This window comes from Cololabis saira, chromosome 20 (assembly GCF_033807715.1).
Source record: "Cololabis saira isolate AMF1-May2022 chromosome 20, fColSai1.1, whole genome shotgun sequence".
In the NCBI taxonomy this organism is placed as follows: domain Eukaryota; kingdom Metazoa; phylum Chordata; class Actinopteri; order Beloniformes; family Belonidae; genus Cololabis; species Cololabis saira.
Genome location: NC_084606.1, coordinates 15,755,518 through 15,775,459, shown reverse-complemented (window position 1 = coordinate 15,775,459; position 19,942 = coordinate 15,755,518). Strand labels below are relative to the sequence as shown.

At 40.5% G+C, this 19,942-nt stretch overlaps 1 protein-coding gene across 1 annotated transcript; it reads left to right on the top strand.

The window, feature by feature from the left end:
• The first annotated feature begins 4,753 nt into the window (after positions 1 to 4,753).
• Positions 4,754 to 18,080, top strand: LOC133420264 (kelch-like protein 33). Its single transcript, XM_061709918.1, has 4 exons — positions 4,754 to 6,090; positions 13,895 to 14,834; positions 14,936 to 15,103; positions 16,177 to 18,080. The coding sequence occupies exons 1-4, from the start codon at positions 5,187 to 5,189 to the stop codon at positions 16,697 to 16,699; spliced, it is 2,535 nt and encodes an 844-aa protein (XP_061565902.1). The 5' UTR covers positions 4,754 to 5,186; the 3' UTR covers positions 16,700 to 18,080.
• The last annotated feature ends 1,862 nt before the right edge of the window (positions 18,081 to 19,942 follow it).

Here is a 19,942-nt window from a genome sequence, read left to right as displayed (position 1 = left end):
TCTGCATCTTTGACATTAGATGTCAGTAAAAGGTTGTAATGTTCATGAGTTTTTAGCACCGTTTCCCAACCTGACCCACAGTAGCTTGGATTCCATCTTTGTTATTCCTGCTTTTTTTCACTCTAGAAAAAAAAGAAGAAAAAAAGAAAACATAAATACTGCAAACATTCTCTTGAGATCTCACCTTTTGTGAGAAAACAAACCGAATTCACCAGTTTTAGTAGATTATCCACCTCTATACATTTTTCCAGCCATATTTGGGTTCTTTCTAAAGTTCTTATTGCACATTGCACATACAAGCATATACTAAAGCAGCCATCATTAATAATATGCTACTGTAAAGATGATTATGCTTCTAGTTGTCCCAAAGCACAACTTAATGTCGCAAGAGCCCAATAGCAGGATGGGTGGTGGATCAGAGGCCAATTTTATCCTTCCCCAAAAGCTGGAAACCTTAACTGAAAAGGCCCATTTTCAGGGTAAACAAAGACTCATCTGAAAAGTGGGGCTTGGATGTTTCCTCGGAGCTTCATGGAGGACGTTTGACTGGCTGGCGAGCAGCGGAGAGCAGACCTCAGATATAAACTGGCAGAGTAAAATAAAAACAACAACAACATTTTTGCAAAACCGGTACACGTTGGAAGTTCAGTGTGCGGTTTTAAAACTGCACATTCTTGATGGGAACAGGTCTGATGCTTAATTTTGTATGAAGTGACTTTTCAAAATGTGCTTCGGGCCACCAACAGAAACACATACGATTCTGTTGGTGGCCTGGAAACCGAGCACGACCAGAATGCACATGATTTAGCTACTTCAGGTACTTCAATGAAAAACACAAAAATACATAATTTATTGACCAGGAAACTTTGTGCCGGAGCCGGACGGTGGGTTGGTGGTGAGTAGCGCCGTGCCTGCGTGGCTTTTCTCTCACAGTTCAAAGTGGAGATTCCTGGCCCTAAGAGTGACTAGTGTTTTTGTCTGTGATACACCTGTCCAGGGTGTCCGGGTGAGGCTCCAGCAGACCCCCCCCTCCCCCCCCGGGACTCTGAACAGGAAGAAGTGGGTGTAGATCAGGGGTGTTAAACTCATTTTGCTTGGCAGACCGGATTTGACCAATTTTTTTCTCGCGGACCGCACGCTCAAAATAATAAAAACGGTGTGAAATTTTTTTTTCTAATTCTTTTTTTTTTACTATTGTTATCTAATCCAATATCAGTTTAGTTAATTTTAAAGGAAATATGCACTTTGTTTACACTCTAATTATGTAAAATATATTTCTACAGGATCTTTTCTTGAAATTTCTCGTTTTTTTTCAAATTATGTAAGATACTTTTAATATCATTTTACAAAGATAAACAGAAACAATTTTTTTTTTTTTATATTTCGCTTTTTATAGGAAATTTAATTAAAAGCAAAGTCTTTCTTATTACATCTGAGAGTGTTTCTTTGTGATTAAGAGATTTTTCCAGGACAATTAAGTGTATTTATTGTTAAAAATTGTCGCGGATATTTACGCCAGTGTGCCGAAAAAGTCAGCACTTCTCTTTTAACTGTTTTACTTTGTCACTATCCTCGTATTCAAAACTGAAATTCTCCGAATAAATATCTTCTATCATCTTTTTTAGCAGTGATATTTTTCCTGTGAAAATATATAATAGTAGTCAGTTAATAAAAATAAACGACCGTCTACAAAGAAATAAAATCGGCAAATGCATTCTAGAAAACAAAAAAAAAAATGTCGAAAACTGCTCTCTTTGTGGAATAACGATGGATTTGTAGAATAAATATATTATCTAATATGCTGCGATTCATGGCAATTATTTATGCCTTCCTTTTTAGTAAATTAACATTTTGTTTTTTTGCGTTGGAAACTTCTCGCGGGCCGCATGAAAATCTCTCTCGGGCCACACATTTGACACCCCTGGTGTAGATGAAGGAGGATGGGTGGATTTTGTGATGAAGGTATTAGCCCCAATCTGACAAGCTAACCTAATCGGATGCTGGCTTTAACTTCACATTGTGTTTAATCTTTTTCGTTCAGAAGATGTTTTGAGCAGTTTCGGACTTGTTCTATGAAGACAAAAGAGGAATGCAAGTCTCTAGTCCCAGCGCTGTTAGCACTCTTGAGGAAAAGGCCACAGAATGGTGGTGGAGGAGGAGGTGGGGTCCCATAATGAGGTTAGCGGCCTCCACTCTTCCTCTCTCTGCATCTGTTGTCATGGTAACAATCAGGGCTGAGGAAACAGTTTTGTTATCAGTACATTGTGAGTTGCTAACCCAGAACTTAGCGCCCAGTGTGGGCGATAACACACATCTGCACATCTTAAAACTCTGGACGCAAATATCTGGAAGCAAACCCTACTTCAATCCGACTTTTACACATAAGGATAAAAAATACAATCTCATCCTTAGCAGGTCTGAAAATTTGTTAAAGGAGCATGAGGCTCCTTTTAAGAAATGAGACTCTCTAGCGCCACCCTTCACCACGATGGCCGTTGGGGGTACTGCAGCCAACAGTGAAGCCGGCACGGGAGAACGGGGAGAACGTGCATGCAGCGTCATGTGACGTCAGATCCGCAGCCCAGCGCGGGAAATTCGGGACCGAATTGCAGCACATTTTGCAGCACACAGCCTGTTCAAGGCAACGGAGAGATACACTAGAGGGCTCATTCTTTTGGGTTTGGAACGCTTCATCTGACATTATTACTAGAAAACTTAAAATGTATACGGATTTTTTTCATAAATCTTGCCACAATCCGGCCTCAAGCTCCTTTAAAGTAATAATACTAAAAATAAACACACACGCACACGCACACACACACTTAGCAGCTAGGATTTAAGTAATTGTTTTTTGTATGACATTCTCAGTCTTATTGTGGTGGAGGAATTTTGGTCCGGTCTTATTAAAGTTGCTTCACTTCATTAAGGGATACAGGCATGAGTTCATACACATCTTACTTAAGATCCTGCATTTCTCATCAACAGGTCTGATGTTGGGGTCAACTTTTTCACTCTCTGACAGTGAAAGGTGTCTAAAGAAAAAAAACTTCCCAGATTGATCTTTGCTGATGTCTTTCTGTTGGAGAAATTTGTTTCTGCACTCCAACTATGCAGCGGCAAGAATGAGACACAAGACAGAGCGAGGTTCGATTCAACAATCTCATTACTTGTACAAGGAGTAGTCAGGCAGCTTAACATAAGTGTCAGCTTCCTCCTGGCTACTGAAGTTAATACAGACTTATGCCATATATATATATATATATATATATATATATATATATATATATATATATATATATATATATACAGTATATATATATATATATATACAGTATATATATGTATATATATATATATATATATATATATATATATATATATATATATATATATATATATATATATATATATATATATATATATACATATATACAGTATATATATACATATATATATATATATATATATATATACATATATACAGTATATATATATATATATATATATATATATATATATATATATATATATATATATATTTACACAGTATATATATATATATATATATATATATATATATATATATATATATATATATATATATATATATATATATATATATATATATATACACATGCTCCATAGTTGCAAATAAAATCAATCGCAGTCTTGTAGTTACATTCAATAGGGCAAAAGTGCCTTGCACTCATCTTGTCTCAGTATTTTCACAACACTTTCCTTCTTGGCACGGTGTTAATGCACACCGTAATGCTCCAGACTATTAGAACAACACGTCTGCATTCATAGTGATGATCACACCACTTGGTCACTTCTCTGTTTAGCAGCGTTTGGCGGCTACTTGACCTCTGAACTCTTTTAGCAACAGAGAAGTGACACCTTAGTTTTACACACTGCTTCTGCATCTTGACTCGGTTTTAGTTCGCTCTGCAGTGGTACAGTGTAATTTAATTTGTTGTTGTTCATTTGAGTATCTATTTATCTACTACCATGATTTTTATTAACTTTTGAAATATATTTATTTCTCAAATGGCTGCCATATTGGTAGGCTTGATGTTCCAGTGATCCCAAAGTGACTTGATGCTATGAATTATCTATAAATAAAGAAGCAACATTTCTGAACTTGCAAACAGCCAAGACATTTCTAAACTTTAACTGATGCATTTTATTTATTTGGTAAGACGAACCATGCGGTGACACAAAGAGACAGGGATTTTCTGGCGGTCAGTGAACAGCGGTGCCCGGCCTGTGATGGTAGTCTACAAATCAAGGATAGAGTCTGAGCCAGCTGTTTGCTCTCCGTCAACGCTGAGCCGGCGAGCCGATGAGGCGACAAACGGACAGGTGTTTTTGTCTTATCCTCTCAGCCTCCTTCTGTCCCTTGTGTCAGTTGATCCCTGACCCAAATTCCACTGTGTTTGGATGTGGAGGGGCAATGTGATCCAGCTGATGACTCTCTAGGAATTTATTACTGATCCCCAAGTCATAAGGCCTAGAATTAAAATACCTTCCAAGGCTCCTTGATATTTTGCGGCTCATAGACTTGACTGGGCGGCGACCCAGCTGCCTCCAGGTCTAGATCATTCCCTTATTTATTCCATGCACTTTTACACTATAAATGTAAGAACTGTAGTACATGATCACTGCAGTTACATGAAGTAATGTCCCAACAAGAGGGTATACAATCAAAGGGAGATAAGAGATGGAATAGGATTATTTTACAATATAGTCAAAGAAGAAATCTGACCACCCATTTGGCGCATCAACCCCTCACAAACCTTTAAGTTTTAATAAGTTTCAGCCTGACACTTCTATAATTTCAGCTACTGAGTGATACAGTTTCAAGTTGTTTGGTTTGGTTTCAACTTGTTTGATTCTCATTGGCACTTATGCAACTTGACGCGTTGCAGAGACAGAGACAGAGACAGGCAGGAGAAGAGGAAACACAGAGAAAACACAGCTGCTCAAAGTCTCAAAAGGATAAGAGGTTGACCTGCTCACAACAATACCAGCAAGACCCTAGAGTGGAGTACAACTGCATGATCTGCAACTGTCCAGGCACTTCTCCTCATAAACTGCGCAAAACGTAAGTGATCTGCAATCTTTTAGACTACAAAGTTGTAAAAGCTTTTAAGGATTTAAAATTAAGTGTAAATTTGAGGGACACCATGGCAGTAGCTACTCCATACCTTCAAGAAGAAGAGTGGATTGAATGTGGTCCTCTTGATTCTGAAACAAAATCGAAGAATGAAGCTGAACTCCAATATGTTGGGAATGAGTATGTAGATTCAGATGAACAAGAAAATGGGAACGAAAAGTCAAGGAGAAATGAAAATGGTGTCTCTGAAGCCTTGCCCACCCAGGACAGGTGTGAAGAAGATGGAAGTGAGAAGTTGGCTGATGGTGAAGAGACAGACACAGAACGTGGAGCACATCAGGTGGAGCTTCAAGAGTATCTTCAAGACGAAGACCTCACTGATAATGAGGCAGCTCAATGCTCAATGGATGAAGATGAGGATAATGATGATGAGGAGAAGATTTACTGCAAAGACGATTACCCCACCAACATATTCCTGACCTTAAATGCATTCAGGAGTTCCTCCCTTCTCACTGACGTTGTTCTGAACACAGAAGATGGGAAGAGCTTTGGCGTGCACTCTGTAGTCCTGGCTGTTGTCAGCTCGTACATCTGGAAAAATCTGGGCAGAAGCAGAGTAGAGAACAGTCAAACCCATGATGGATGTCCTGGGTGGTCAGTGTCGCTTAGTCCAGAGGTGAATCATGTTGGGTTGGAGGCGATTATAGAGTTTGCCTACACCGGTAACATCTTAGGCTTGAACAATAATAACGTGGAGCAAATAAGGGTTGCAGCTGAAACATTAGGTGCACCACGGGTTTTGGGACTTTGTGCCAAGTTAGAAGAGTCGCCCACAAAAACTGCTGGACTCAAGAACAAGGAAAGCATCTCCGCTGCACAACAAATGATGATCAGTCTTCAGTCCATCAAACAACTCTGGGTGGAGAGAGTGGGCTGTGATGTGATTCTGGAGGCTTTTGGTGGATCTCTTCATGGTATGTACTCCCCCAAAATGTCAATGAACTGATTTTGTATCATTCTACTGTAATTTTTCTACTACAGTCATTTAGCAGACGTTTTTATCCAAAGCGACTTACATCTGAGACACACACCATGGAGCAATTATGGTTAAGGCCTTGCTCAGGGGCCCAAGGTGGGTCATATTGGTTGCCATTCAGGGGCTTGAACCGATTTCCTCCTCATTAATAGGGAAAACTTCTACAAGTAATTCCCTTTGTTTGATATTGTGAAGAAGCAGCTAAGGGGTCCCCTCTCTAGAGGCCAAGAAAAGAGGTCAGATCATCAGCAATTGTTTTTAAATGCACAGTTTATTTTGTTTATGTGGGCATGATTGAACTCCTCTCTGTTTGAGATCTCTCCGTTTGAGCAGTGGCGGCTGGTGATAGAAAATTTTGGGGGGGCGCACTGGCGAGTGGGGATTACAACACAACTATAAACTCTACTTGAACATATATTTTTTATGTTATTTTTTATTACATATTACTACATATACATATACTACACCGTACATGTAGCATATTATACATAAACATATTTCAAATTTTTCAAGTAACAAAATAACATATTTGAACCATTTTTCAGATTTTTTAAGGTTATTATATAGAGATATTGACAGATATTGTCTGAAAAATGGTTCAAATATGTTGTTTTGTTATTTGTTTTGTTGATGAGAAAATATGTTTCTCTATTTTTCTTATTTTTGTGAGGGGGGATATATAGTTTTTCGGCACTACCTTGTTCTCTATAGCTGAAATAACATGAATTACTCCTATGTGGGATTAATAAAGTTCTTATTTTTGCCATCTAAGAAAATTAAATATATTATATTTGGTGCTTAACTGTTTCTCAAGTATATTAGTGCATGTGTGAATGAATAAATGAGACGTAAAACGTAAATTTCTTTGTAGAAAGGCGCTTTATGAAAATAAGTCCATCCATCCATCCATTATACCCGCTTTATCCTTTGCAGGGTCACGGGGGTCTGCTGGAGCCTATCCCAGCTATTTTCAGGCAAGACGCAGGGGTTACACCCTGGACAGGTCGCCAGTCTATCGCAGGGCCACATATACAAACAAACAACCAGACACACTCACAATCACACCTACGGGCAATTTAGAATCACCAATTAACCTAGCGTGCATGTTTTTGGACTGTGGGAAGAAACCGGAGTACCCGGAGGAAACCCACGCAAGCACGGGGAGAACATGCAAACTCCACACAGAAAGACCCTGCTGGGCCTGGGAGTCGAACCAGGGACCTTCTTGCTGTGAGGCAACAGTGCTAACCACTAAGTCCCCGTGCTGCCTACTTTAGAAAATAAGTCAATTTACTTGTATTAGTTTACAGCGCAGTCTTGCCACATCCAATATGGCGGCAACGTTGACGTATCGCAGCAGCTCGATGGGGCGGATACGGATAGATGTCTATGGTTGTGACTCCGTTTGTATGCGAGTGACAGATGCAGTCGCTACACTGTCAGGGGGGTGACTTTCATTGACAGCTCATGAATCAATCCTGCCAACCTGATTGACCACGGGCGCAGAGAGCTGCGCCCGGAGGAGAATCTTTGAGTAACCAATTAGAGACCAGCATGAAGTCACATGGAAGAAAAGTTTAAGAACGTACAATACACACTCATTTGGCCGGCGCCCCTCGCCATTGAAACCTATGTATTTCGGTCTGCACAAAATACAACTCTTTATAAACCCATTATGGGATGGGAAGGCTTGAAAAATTAAAAGTCAAACACATTTTATGAGTGCACAGATGTGATAATTACTTTTTATTAAGTAATTTATGTGTACTGTGTCTATATTTTATTTTTCATTTTATTTAATTTTTTTCCCCTGTAATTTTAATGGGGGCGGTGCCCTAACGCCCCCTATTGACAAGCCGCCACTGCGTTTGAGATCTCCTTCTGAGGGGGTGGTTCAGGGGTGCCCACATCACTGCAGCCAAGGAGCTCAGTAGGGGACAATTCCCTGATGGTCATCATGCTGGGCTGTAGACTTGTAGTCAAGAACGCCTAAACCGAGACCAAGACACTACTAAGACCAGAGAGTGTCAAGACCAAGACAAGACCAAGACTGGTTCAGCTCAATACCAAGACCGAGACCAAAAAGAAACCTAGTTATTTTGTCATTTTGCGTGAGTTGTAGAACATCAGCTCCATCCTGGTTCAGCTGCTTAGTTTCCATATGAAGTTGTATTACACTGCAGCACAACAACACAAAGACGTGGATTTCTGATGTTTAACATACTATAAATGTTTTTATCAATCAGCTGATAACCTGTATCGTTACTCATCCAGTCAAGCACTGCCAGTTAAAGGGGCATTTCAGTGTGAAATCACAATTGGTAACAAAACTGAACAGGCAGAATTCATTGTGATTAAAGGCAATGGTGAACCACTCATTGGGAAAAAGACAGCCATGAAGTTAGGGGTGTTGAAAATAGATGAAAATATCTCTGCTGTTACAGATATTAAAGCGACACTACGTAACTTTTCCACCTTAATATAATATTTCCAGAGTCATTGTGATGGTACATCAACTTCCAACAGGTTTAATGAACCTCTGTCATGGTCTGAGGGGTCTGTATCGCCTTCACTGGCACTATGTAACTTCGAGGAGCATGGTAGGAACCCTGCCACACTACTGGTAAAGCACTACCGCTTTGGTCCAAAGGAGACGCCAAACTCAACAAAAGCTGAAAGTTACGTTGTGCTGCTTTAAAGACACTCTCCAGCAGCAATACCCAAGTGTATTCAGGGAAGTGGGAAAATTGAACACCAAGCAGATTAGCCAGTACATAGACCCAAAAGTGAAACCTGTGGCTCAGCCACTCCGATGCATACCCTACAACCTCAGAGAACCTGTGGAAAAAAAATATAAAGGAACTGATGAACATGGACATTATAGAATGAGTCAAAGGCCCCACCCCGTGGGTAAACCCAGTGGTCGTGCTCCCAAAACCTGACAAGGACATCAGGATGTGCCTAGATATGAGAAGGGCTAATGAGGCAATTGTAAGGGAACGGTACCCTATTCCTACGGTGGATGAAATACTCCAAAGCATGAACAGCTCCGCTATATTTAGCAAGCTAGAATTAATTCCATCAGTTGGAATTAACACCAGAGTCATGAGAGATAACAACATTTGCGGTGCACAACGGAGTATACAGATATAAGAGACTGATATTCGGTGTATCCTCAGCCAGCGAGCAATACCAGCACGAGATAGCCGCTGCATTGGCTGGCATTGAAGGTGTCGAGAACATCTCAGATGATGTGATTGTGCACGCACCAGACCAAATAACACATGACAAACGCCTGCATGCTGTCATGAGGAGACTCTCAGAATGTGGACTGACACTAAACCCACAAAAGTGCCAGTTTGGCATCGACAGACTAATATTCATGGGGATACTTCTGTCACAGAAAGGCATAGGACCCACGGAAGAGAGAGTGAGATCAGTAGTGGAAGCCAGAGAACCAGAGAACCCCACAGAGGTGAGAAGTTTCCTGGGACTTGTCGCTTACAGCAGCAGATTCATATCACAGTTTGCAACACTATCCGAACCACTGCAAAGTCTGACTCGAAAAGACACTACATTCAACTTTGGACCAGAACAGAAAAGAGCATTTCAAGCTTTAAAGGGTGAACTAGCCAGAGCTGGTACCTTGTCTTATTATGATAAAGAAGCACCAACAAAGGTGATAGCAGATGCAAGTCCTGTAGGCTTAGGAGCAGTGTTAGTGCAGGACCAGCAAGGAGAAATGGTACCTGTGTGCTACGTAAGCCGCAGCCTGACAGACTGTGAGAGAAGGTACTCTCAAACTGAATGTGAAGCATTAGCTCTAGTATGGGCTTGTGAGAGACTACATCCGTATATATACGGCAGGAAGTTTGACCTTGTCACAGATAACAAGCCATTGGAAGTCATATACAGTCAGCGATCTAAACCATGCGCACGCATAGAGTGCTGGGTCCTCCGATTACAGCCATATGACTTTAAAGTGACACACATACCAGGAAAACAGAACATAGCAGACCCACTGTCACGGCTGCTCGGAGAGACAGCTATGAAGGAGATACACAAGCATGAATCAGAGGAGTATGTGCGATACATTACCATGAGTGCTACACCCAAAGCGCTAACCACCAGAGAGGTGGAGGAAGCCTCGGCTACTGATCCAGAACTAGTAGAAGTAAGCAAGGTGATCACAAAGGGACACTATGAGAACTGTAAACAGTATGCACCAATTGCAAATGAGCTATGTGTATGGGATTTCTAGTTCTCAGGGGAAATTGCATAGTGCTGCCACAAAGTCTACAAGCTAGAGCACTGATGCTGGCTCATGAAGGACACTTTGGTATTGTGGGAACCAAACAGCATCTCAGAACCAAGCTATGGTGGCTGGGCATGGATAAAGCAGCGGAGAGATATTGCAATGCATGCCAAGGATGTCAAATTGTAGTCAGACCCGACTCTCCAGAACCACTGAGAAACACACCACTACCAGGCGGTCCCTGGCAGGATGTAGCCATAGATCTGCTAGGACCACTGCCAACAAATCATTCCATACTTGTGGTAGTAGATTACTATAGTCGCTATTATGAGTATGATGTTCTGACCTCTACAATGACAGAAAAAGTAATCGACAGTCTGGAGTCAATCTTCAGCAGACACGGATTCCCTGTCACCTGCAAATCAGATAATGGACCACAGTTCAAACCTGACTTATTCAGAGAATACTGTGAAACTCATGGAGTCAAACACGTGAGGACAACACCAAAATGGGCTCAAGCTAATGGAGAAGTGCCTTTCCAAAACTCATCGCTGATGAAGAGGATTAAGATTTCTCAAGCAGAAGGACTAGATTGGAAACATGAAATGAGAAAATATGTGACTGTGTACCGAAGCATAGAACATGCCACTACAGGAAAAAGCCCTGCTGAACTTCTCTTTAACCGAAAAATAAGGGGAAAGTTACCAGACATCTGTGAATCACGCACAACAGCACTGGAGGTATGTGATAGAGATGCAAAAGGGGAAAGCAAAATTATATGCTGATGAAAGAAGAGGGGCTCAATACTCAAAAGTGGACATTGGAGACACAGTACTCGTACACCAGGACAAAGTGGACAAGTTCACCACACCATTCAATGCAACACCACACAGAGTTGTGAATAAAACAGGAAACCAAACTGTGGTTGAATCTCCAACAGGAGCACGCTATCGGAGACGCACAGAAACGCACAGAACGCAGGAGGAAACACCAGGAGAGGATAATGTACTTGATGCAGACACACCAGCAGAGACTAACATCACTAAAACACCACATCAGGACAGACCTCAAAGGATTAAAAAAGCACCTGACAGATTTTGTGATTTTGTGTTGAAGTGAACAGTATAAAGAGTGTTGATATATTGTGAAGGGTTTGCTAAAATTTTATTGTTGGAAAAGAAAAAAAGTTCTGGTTTAACTTAAGGGAAAGAGCTAACAGATTGAGCTAAATCATATGTTCAAATGACACTGAGGTTTGATACAGTGCAGAGTTGGTTTAAGATAAGTTTATTTCCAAAAAAAGGAGGGATGTCACGTATTGGGTTACGTAGGTCACATGATGGGGGTAAACAGTAAGTGTGTGGATGGAAAAAACCACAGCCCGGTGGCGGGTAGTGTTCACTTGTACTGTGTTGGTCAGATAATAAAGCAAGTAAAAGAAGAACCTTTATGCCATGATTATATTCAGGATGCACTATCTAATTAAGTAGTAAGATAGGCACACAACACAAGTTACTACAATTTGTGTAATCATGTGTTATACTTTTGATGGGTAGATGGGTTTTTGACTTATTGTTCCTAGTTTGTAAATATTGGTGTGTAAGGCCTTGTGTATGTGTTATTTGTGGGGTGGTTTGTCCTACAGGTTTATAAGGGGGCGTAATAAGAGTTGACAGGGGTGAGTATGACTGAGGGGTCAGGTTTGAGCTACCTCTAGTGCTGCTCTACTTTTAGGTGAACCTACAGTTGGTGTGTTAGGAAATTCTTTGTCCGTGTCTGGCTTGATTTGCTCTTCACCTTTGCTGACTCACTCATGCTGATTCAAGGGTTTATTGCATTATCATAACCCTATAGATATTTTTCTTCAAGAAACTGAAACTTGCCCCACAATGAGTTTGTTTTGTCTGAATATTCCAATTTCCTCCCACAGTCTGAATTCATGGATGTTTGATTAGTGATTCTAAATTATCCTTCAGAGTCAATGTAACGTAAGACAGGCTCATGGTAGCATTGTCTCATGTGATAAACTACAGTAGGTGTACCCCACGCCCTCCCAGTGGGGTCTGGGATCTACATCACCTGCAACCCTGAACAGGGTAGAGTTGAAATAGAAAATGAATAATGCTTGGTTGGATGCATGGAAGTTATTCTTTCCACCAATAATCTAAATCCAAATTAATGAATACAAGTGGACTAGTTCCTTCCTGTCATCTATACATTCTAATGCCCCTCTTTTACTTTTATTAGACATAATCAAACACACTGCACAAGAGTATTTATAAAATGTCAAGCCATTAAATGAGGCTGGCAAAACAAGAAGCCATTCAAATTTAGAAAAAAAAAAAAAAGGAAAACAACCCACTGTAGGAGACCCAGGACACACTGGAGGGACCGTCTCTTGGCTGGGCTGGGAACACCTTGGGATGCTCCCATATGTGCTGGACGAAGTAGCTGGGGAGATTCAACTTTATTTTTCATATTATATATATATATATATATATATATATATATATATAGCATCTATTACAACAGAAGTTGTCTGTAGGCACTTTCCAGAGACCCCGAACAATTATATAAACATAACACCTGCGACCCGACCTCGGATAAGTGGAGGAAGATAGATGGAAAAAGTGAAAAAAGGATTAAGGAAAGAAAGGACATATTGCCATGGAATTCAAACCTTGAAATCAAATACTTGTCACAAATGTGGTGGATATGACCCAGATGCAGGCGACCAGGAATTCCAGAAAACAGTGATTTATTAATCAAACAAAACCAAAGTGCTGCTGAGCAAGATTGCAAAAATCCAAAACCATGACATAACACATCGAGGGAGGAAACAGTACGGACCAGCAGGGAGCAAGGGAAGGACAAGATATACACAGAAGGCTTGATGAGACACAGGTGCAGATGATCAGGGCAGATGGGAAACAAGGGAAATCAAGACAGAACTGAAACATAAAGACACGGGTTTCAAAATAAAACAGGAACTCAATAACCAAACTGTGACAATACTGAGAACATGTGTACAGCAGTCAGTAACAGAATCCACCCAAGATACAGAAGGAAAAAAAAGGATATTAAGAGATAAATCTTTATTAAGGCAGAATGGAACAAAGAACTATGATCAATCCAACATGAATTTTGCAGAGGCAATGAACCTAAGAAATCCAAGACTAAACTTCCAGAACCAGAGGAACAGAATATAGTCAGAAGAGACCATAAACCATGACAATAGGCAGGTTTACAAGACTGGGCCATGTACAACTCTGGCATTTGGCTTTTGCAAACAGCAAAAAATGTAAGTTCAGATCACATTACTTAAAATGCATGTTGTTGCCAGGCATCAACGGAACCTGCAGTTCACCCAACTTAGGGCATACAAGCTACAATGTATTGAGGAGTAATCTGTATTGATTTATAATCATAACATTAAATATCTGCTCTGGATATAGCAGTTATTCACTCATTATTATATTTTGTCTAGTCCACAGAGTTATCCTCGCTGTCAGCAGTGACTACTTCCGTGGGATGTTTACCCTGGGCATGAAGGAGTCCCGCCAGCCTCATGTGAACCTTCCCTTCCTGTCTGCTTCAGAACTGGAAGTTCTAGTTGGTAGTTCTTACAGCGGGGCTCTTCCCGTCAGTTGGGCAAGTGTCTTTGAAATCACCAGCACTGCTCTCCAGCTCCAATACCAGCCTGGCCTATCCTTGTGCCTAAACTTCCTCCAACAAGAAATGAATCCTCACACCTGCCTGGATGTGGTATCGTTTGCGAAGGCCTATGAAATACCACATCTCCTTGAAGTTGCAGAGGATTTTGTCGTGCGGCAATTCCAAAAGGTGTCGTGCACCTCTAAGTTCAAGGATCTGCCAGCCAAACAACTCTTCAAGTACCTGAATAGTCACTCACTTTGTGTTTCATCTGAGATTATAGTGTTTAAAGCAGTGGTGGCATGGATCCAAGCAAAGCCCAACACAAGGCTTAGACTTGCTAAAGAGCTAATGAAAATGGTCCACTTTCCCCTGATGACATTCAAGGAATTCAAGGAGGTCCAGTCTGAGAACATGTGGACTAATCACAGGCTGTCAAAGGTGTATGACGCAGTCTTCGAGGAATTCTGCTCCAGTGAGACTGAACTTGAAAACCAGTATCGCATTTATCTGCCAAAAGAGAGTCTGGTCTTGATTGGAGGCGACCGGATCTCTGAAGACCTAGGTACCCGCAGCATCAGCAGGGATCTCTGGTTTGGGAATTCTTGGAGGAACCATACTGGGATAAAAAAGGCCATGGAGTGGAGAAGACTGGCAGAAATGCCAGAGCCAGCAAGATTTTGCCATGAAGTGGCTGTACTTGGTGGGCAACTGTATGTTTTTGGAGGCAAGAAGTATTATGGCATATATGACACCTTGGACTCTGTTTATAGGTAAGAGAGAGTAATAACTGAGAAATTAAAGCTAATAAAGTATTTATTGTATGTTTGAGAGTTTTTACACTTACAGTGGTCTCATTATCCCACTTCTGCAGGTATGATCCACTTCAAAACAGCTGGGAGAGCCTGAGTGATATGCAGGAAAAGAGATGCTATTTCTCTGTGGTTGTTCTGGATGGAAAGATATATGCAATTGGTGGATACTGCGAGAATGACCATATGGATAGTGTTGAATGCTATTGTCCCACCACAAACTCTTGGAGGTACAATTTTTTTTTCTTGCACCACACAATGTGCAACATACCCTCTCTCCCAAAATTAGCACAGTGACAGGTAATCTCAAATCAATTATATTCCCTTTCGGTGTCAAGTGCCAATTCATTAAACAATTGTTTTGTAATTGTTGTTTGTGATCTCAAGGCGTTTTCCTCAAAAATTAAACAAGTCCAGTCCAAATATGTTTGAGTTGGCCACATTCTGTTGTAATTATGTTGAGTTGACATCATTCCAAATGAGTCCAAACCCAAAATCCGTATATCATTAACAGATTAAGAAACAACCGAGCTAAGGAACCAAACAGATTGCATTTAATATTTACTTTTGTGCAACCTCCCATCCTGAGCAAACGCGACACAAAGTTTATTACTTGTTATTACCTTCTAAAGCAGAACAGCGGTGAAAATGCCCTGCTGTTCAGCATCGGGGTGGTTCATATATGAAGGGTCGGTGTGCAAGGGGCTAAATTAATGCATGAATCATACATGAAATACAATTTTGTGACTGATGGTAGAAATACTGAGTAGTTAGGAAAAGCTGTCGCAATGTTTATCATAGTAAGTGTGGGTCAGCAGATGTTTTGGAAGAAAAAAATGAAAAGTAGTGTATTTAGGGTAAAAACAATTGTGTTGCAAGGAAGTTTTGATACTGAGCTTGATTCTTTTTGGTGTTTGGGAGATCAAAATTAGGGTTAATAAAAGTCATTATGATAAAAGTCAAGTGTGAAACAAACCTCTTGAACCTTACCCAAAAAGATTGTCCCTCTAGACTAATTTGATTAAAATTAGAGTGAAATGGCCAACTCTACAAGAGAACGAACAGCAGTTTGATCCAGGTCTTGAACAACTTCCCAAATGAATCCCTTCAAAGACCAAAAACCCCAGTTTCTTGGTAAGATCCATTGATTTTATGCCATCTCTTTTCCCCAAAACCTCAAAATAGCAAAAGGACAAATGGACAAATTCAAGGTTTCAAAATCAAATTTACAATGTATCAAGTAAACTCACAGTAATCACGTTTGCTTTTGGTATTGCCAATATTTCTTTCTCTAATCTTTCAGCTTTACTTGGCCGTTGAAGCTACCTTTGAGTGGGCACGTTGCAAAGGTTTTCCAAGGTCAGATCTTTGTCTCAGGAGGGAGAAACAGTGACTACGTGTGTCTTCCAAGCACATTTGTGTACCATCCAGAGACAGGAAGCACTTATATGGCCAACATGAATGAACCTCGAGCTCAACACTGCATGGAGACCCTGGGTGAAAATCTTTATGTGGCCGGTGGGATCACCACACCCGATGATGCTACTCTCGTTGACCAGCTAGTTTGCGAAGTGTACAGCCCAGCTTCTGACCTCTGGACTGCCTTCACGTCTCTGCGGGTTCCACATGTGGGAGCAGGAAGTGCAGTTTTGGAGGGAAAGTTTTACGTACTAGGTGGATACACCCAGGACGACTACAAAGACACTCCGACGGTCCATCGTTACGACGCCGCCACACAGATGTGGGAGAACATGGGAAAGATGCCAGGGCCAAATAATGACTTGCGGGCATCTGTGCTCTGTTTGCCACAACATTTGCGAATGTAAGATGTCATAGAATGTGTCCATTGTTTGTGAGATCTAATGGTGCTAAATCTTAACATAATGATTGCATGATATGATCTATTGTCATCATGTTTCATGAAGACTAACATGAATACTAAATTTTACAATGTGAACTTTTTAGTCAGTCCCCATAGAAGACGAAAACTGATCTTGTTGGATGTTGCTCCTAAAATGGTCCTTTTTTTGTTCGTCACAAAACAATAGTATGAAATATGTTCATCTAATTGAAACAATCCAGAAGGTTATAAGTTGTCTGCAAATATGCAGGATAAGAGCCATGTGAAGTGTTGTTTTTTTCTTTTTTGTAGTTTGCGTTATTCATTTATCGTATCAGAACATCTTTATAGCATGATGTGAGGGCATTTATCTAATATGACTTACTAGTTGAAGCATTCTAATATAGGTAATTTATGTCAAAGTTTTCTTTGAAGCTGTAAATTTGAACTATATTTATAAATATATTTTTATTGTTTTTGATAGTTGCACTGTATTCACAAAATGTTCTAATTAAGATAGTTCATGTTTTATTTAGCAATGTAAACAGCGTTTAATCTCCTTGCTGCAATGACAAACTATCACCACAAGAGGGAGATGTCTTCCTCTTTGCCGATTTCATGGTTCCTTCTGATTGGTGGGAAGCTTAAAAACACATTCAACAATGAAAATGGTGAAAACAAAAAGATAATGAGTTTATTAGTGTAAGAACGAATGATACATTTATATTTTCATAAAGACTTTCTTGAAACTGAAATATCTTGCATCCTATGTCATTTTTTTCTCATTGCTGCTTATAATAATAGCTAATATTATCGTACAATATATAATAATATTAGCTTCACTCCCTTTACAAGTTGTTCCTATGAAATAAACCAATTCATTACAAACACTTAATATGACATGAGCCTGATTGCTCTCCATTTTACAGCTCCAATTCAAATAAAACGGACTAAACAGGGAAGAGGAGAAACCCACTAAAGGTCATGTGGCCGTTCAGGTTACCAAACACTGCTGTAGGTGAAAACTTGCCAGACTTTGTTCTTCATCAAGATGGCTCCTGCTGTGTGGGTGTTGTAGCCATAAGTACTGAAGGTGAAGTAGTAAAAACCATTGACTGGTGTTGTGAACATCCCTAAAACAGGAGATCCCATAATCAATGTACTGCTTCTGCATGCGTGACAAGTTAAATGCTCCACTCGATCCACCAACTGGAGCTGACTTATGAGATGCATTTAGATTGATTCATTTAAATCAAATAAAATCTTTGTACCAACCAAAAACATTCTCCTCCTTCACATTGTTTGTTACTGCTGTCTGTCTTGACAGTTTGTCCACAGTCGTGTTGAGTCTGCCGTCTATAGCGCGAACCTCATTCTTGCATTGTTCTACATCTCTCAGTTTGTCCTCCAAATCCTTTATCTTCTTCTCCCTTTCCTTCATCCACTGTTTGACATCCATGTCTCCTCTCCTCTGTCCAAACCCAGACTCCACAAATCCTGAACTCCATTTCTTCAGATTTGTGTTGTTTATGTTGCTTGTTACTCTGTCATATACAGTATGTACAGTACCTTCCCTCTCTGTAAAGGGGGTTGCATGGATATCTGTGTGTACGGAGTGTAACAACCCTCAGGGACTGACATTCTTGTCATGTCCCAACAGCCCTGCTCTCAGGATTGTTTAGCATTACCACTAGACAAACATTAATTAAAAAGAATAAAAATCAAATGAAGGCCATATATATTTTCTGCAACTGAATGTCTGATTGTATGAACCAAATAAATGAATGCAAAAGCAGATATGCACACATAAAGGAAATCAAATTGATCAAATAACATGAAATAACATGGGCTCATCTGTTCATTTATCGATCTTTGCTATTGACCTTTGCAATGTTTTGGATGCTGTGTCCACATACAGCAGAGGTGTCGACTTTTAGTTCTTGTGGCACACTACATGCTTTAGACCAGTGTTTTTCAACCCTATTCCTCAGGACCACCTGTCCTGTATGCTAAGTTTAGATCATTCTGAATCAGGTGTGTTGAGGCCTGGAAACATTTAAAACATGGGGCCCTCGAGGACTGGAAACGGAAACCCCTGCTGTACACAGCATCCAACACCTCTCAAAGGTCAATCAATTGAACATAGAATATGTCATATACAATATACAAATACAAATGCACCTCATATTTGCTTCTATTGGGTAATATTCCTAGTTATACATTTCCATTGCTATGCTATGCTATCACGAGGGTCTGCTGGAGCCTATCCCAGCTCATTACAGGCAAGAGACAGGTTGCCAGTTTATCACAGGGCCACATACGTATGTCTTAAAGACATAAAGACCTGAAGGTCTCATCATTTTCTCCAGCTTAATGCAGAGAAAACTGAAATTATTGTATTTTGATCTGAGTGCTTCAGACACTCAGATCGGGGCAGCACGGGGACTTAGTGGTTAGCACTGTTGCCTCACAGCAAGAAGGTCCCCGGTTCGACTCCCAGGCCCGGCAGGGGCCTTTCTGTGTGGAGTTTGCATGTTCTCCCCGTGCTTGCGTGGGTTTTCTCCGGGTACTCCGGCTTGCCCGTAGGTGTGAGCGTGAGTGTGAGCGTGAGTGTGATTGTGAGCATGGTTTGTGTGTTTCTATGTGTGGCCCTGTGATGGACTGGTGACCTGTCCAGGGTGTAACCCCTGCCTCTCACCTAAAATGAGCTGGGATAGGCTCCAGCAGACCCCCGTGACCCCGCAAGGGATAAAGCGGGTAAGATAATGAATGAATGAATGAATGAATGAATGCTTCAGACACCTAGTGATGTAGATACTCTATGGCATTATCTTGGCTTGTAGTACTACAGTGAGTACAGAGTTATTCTTGACCAGAATTTGCCATTTGTTTAGTGTATTAAGCAGGTCTATAGGTTTCCCTCTTTCACAATATTGCTAAAGTTAAGAACTTCCTGTCTCAGAGTTAATTAGAAAAACTAATCAATGCATTTGTTACTTGATGATTAGACTGTTGTAATTCTATGCCATCAGGCTGTCCCAAATGCTCACTAGAAAACCATCAGTTGACCACAAATTGCTGCAGCCATCATTTTGATTTCTCCAGTTTTAGCCTTTGGTCATTGGCTCCACAATCCAGAATTCTCCTCTGATGTTAATGATAAAGTTCCATCAAAAAGCTCATAGTTCTTTATTTGCCAAGCAGAGCACTTCACTCTCAGACGGCAGAT

What these genes read in the sequence shown, in the direction of transcription:
- LOC133420264 (XM_061709918.1), top strand. Translation starts at nt 5,187, where the DNA reads ATGGCAGTAGCTACTCCATACCTTCAAGAAGAAGAGTGGATTGAATGT. An exon ending in TTTTGGTGGATCTCTTCATG is followed by an intron (nt 6,091 to 13,894) that starts GTATGTACTCCC and finishes TATTTTGTCTAG; the next exon opens with TCCACAGAGTTATCCTCGCT. An exon ending in CCCACCACAAACTCTTGGAG is followed by an intron (nt 15,104 to 16,176) that starts GTACAATTTTTT and finishes CTAATCTTTCAG; the next exon opens with CTTTACTTGGCCGTTGAAGC.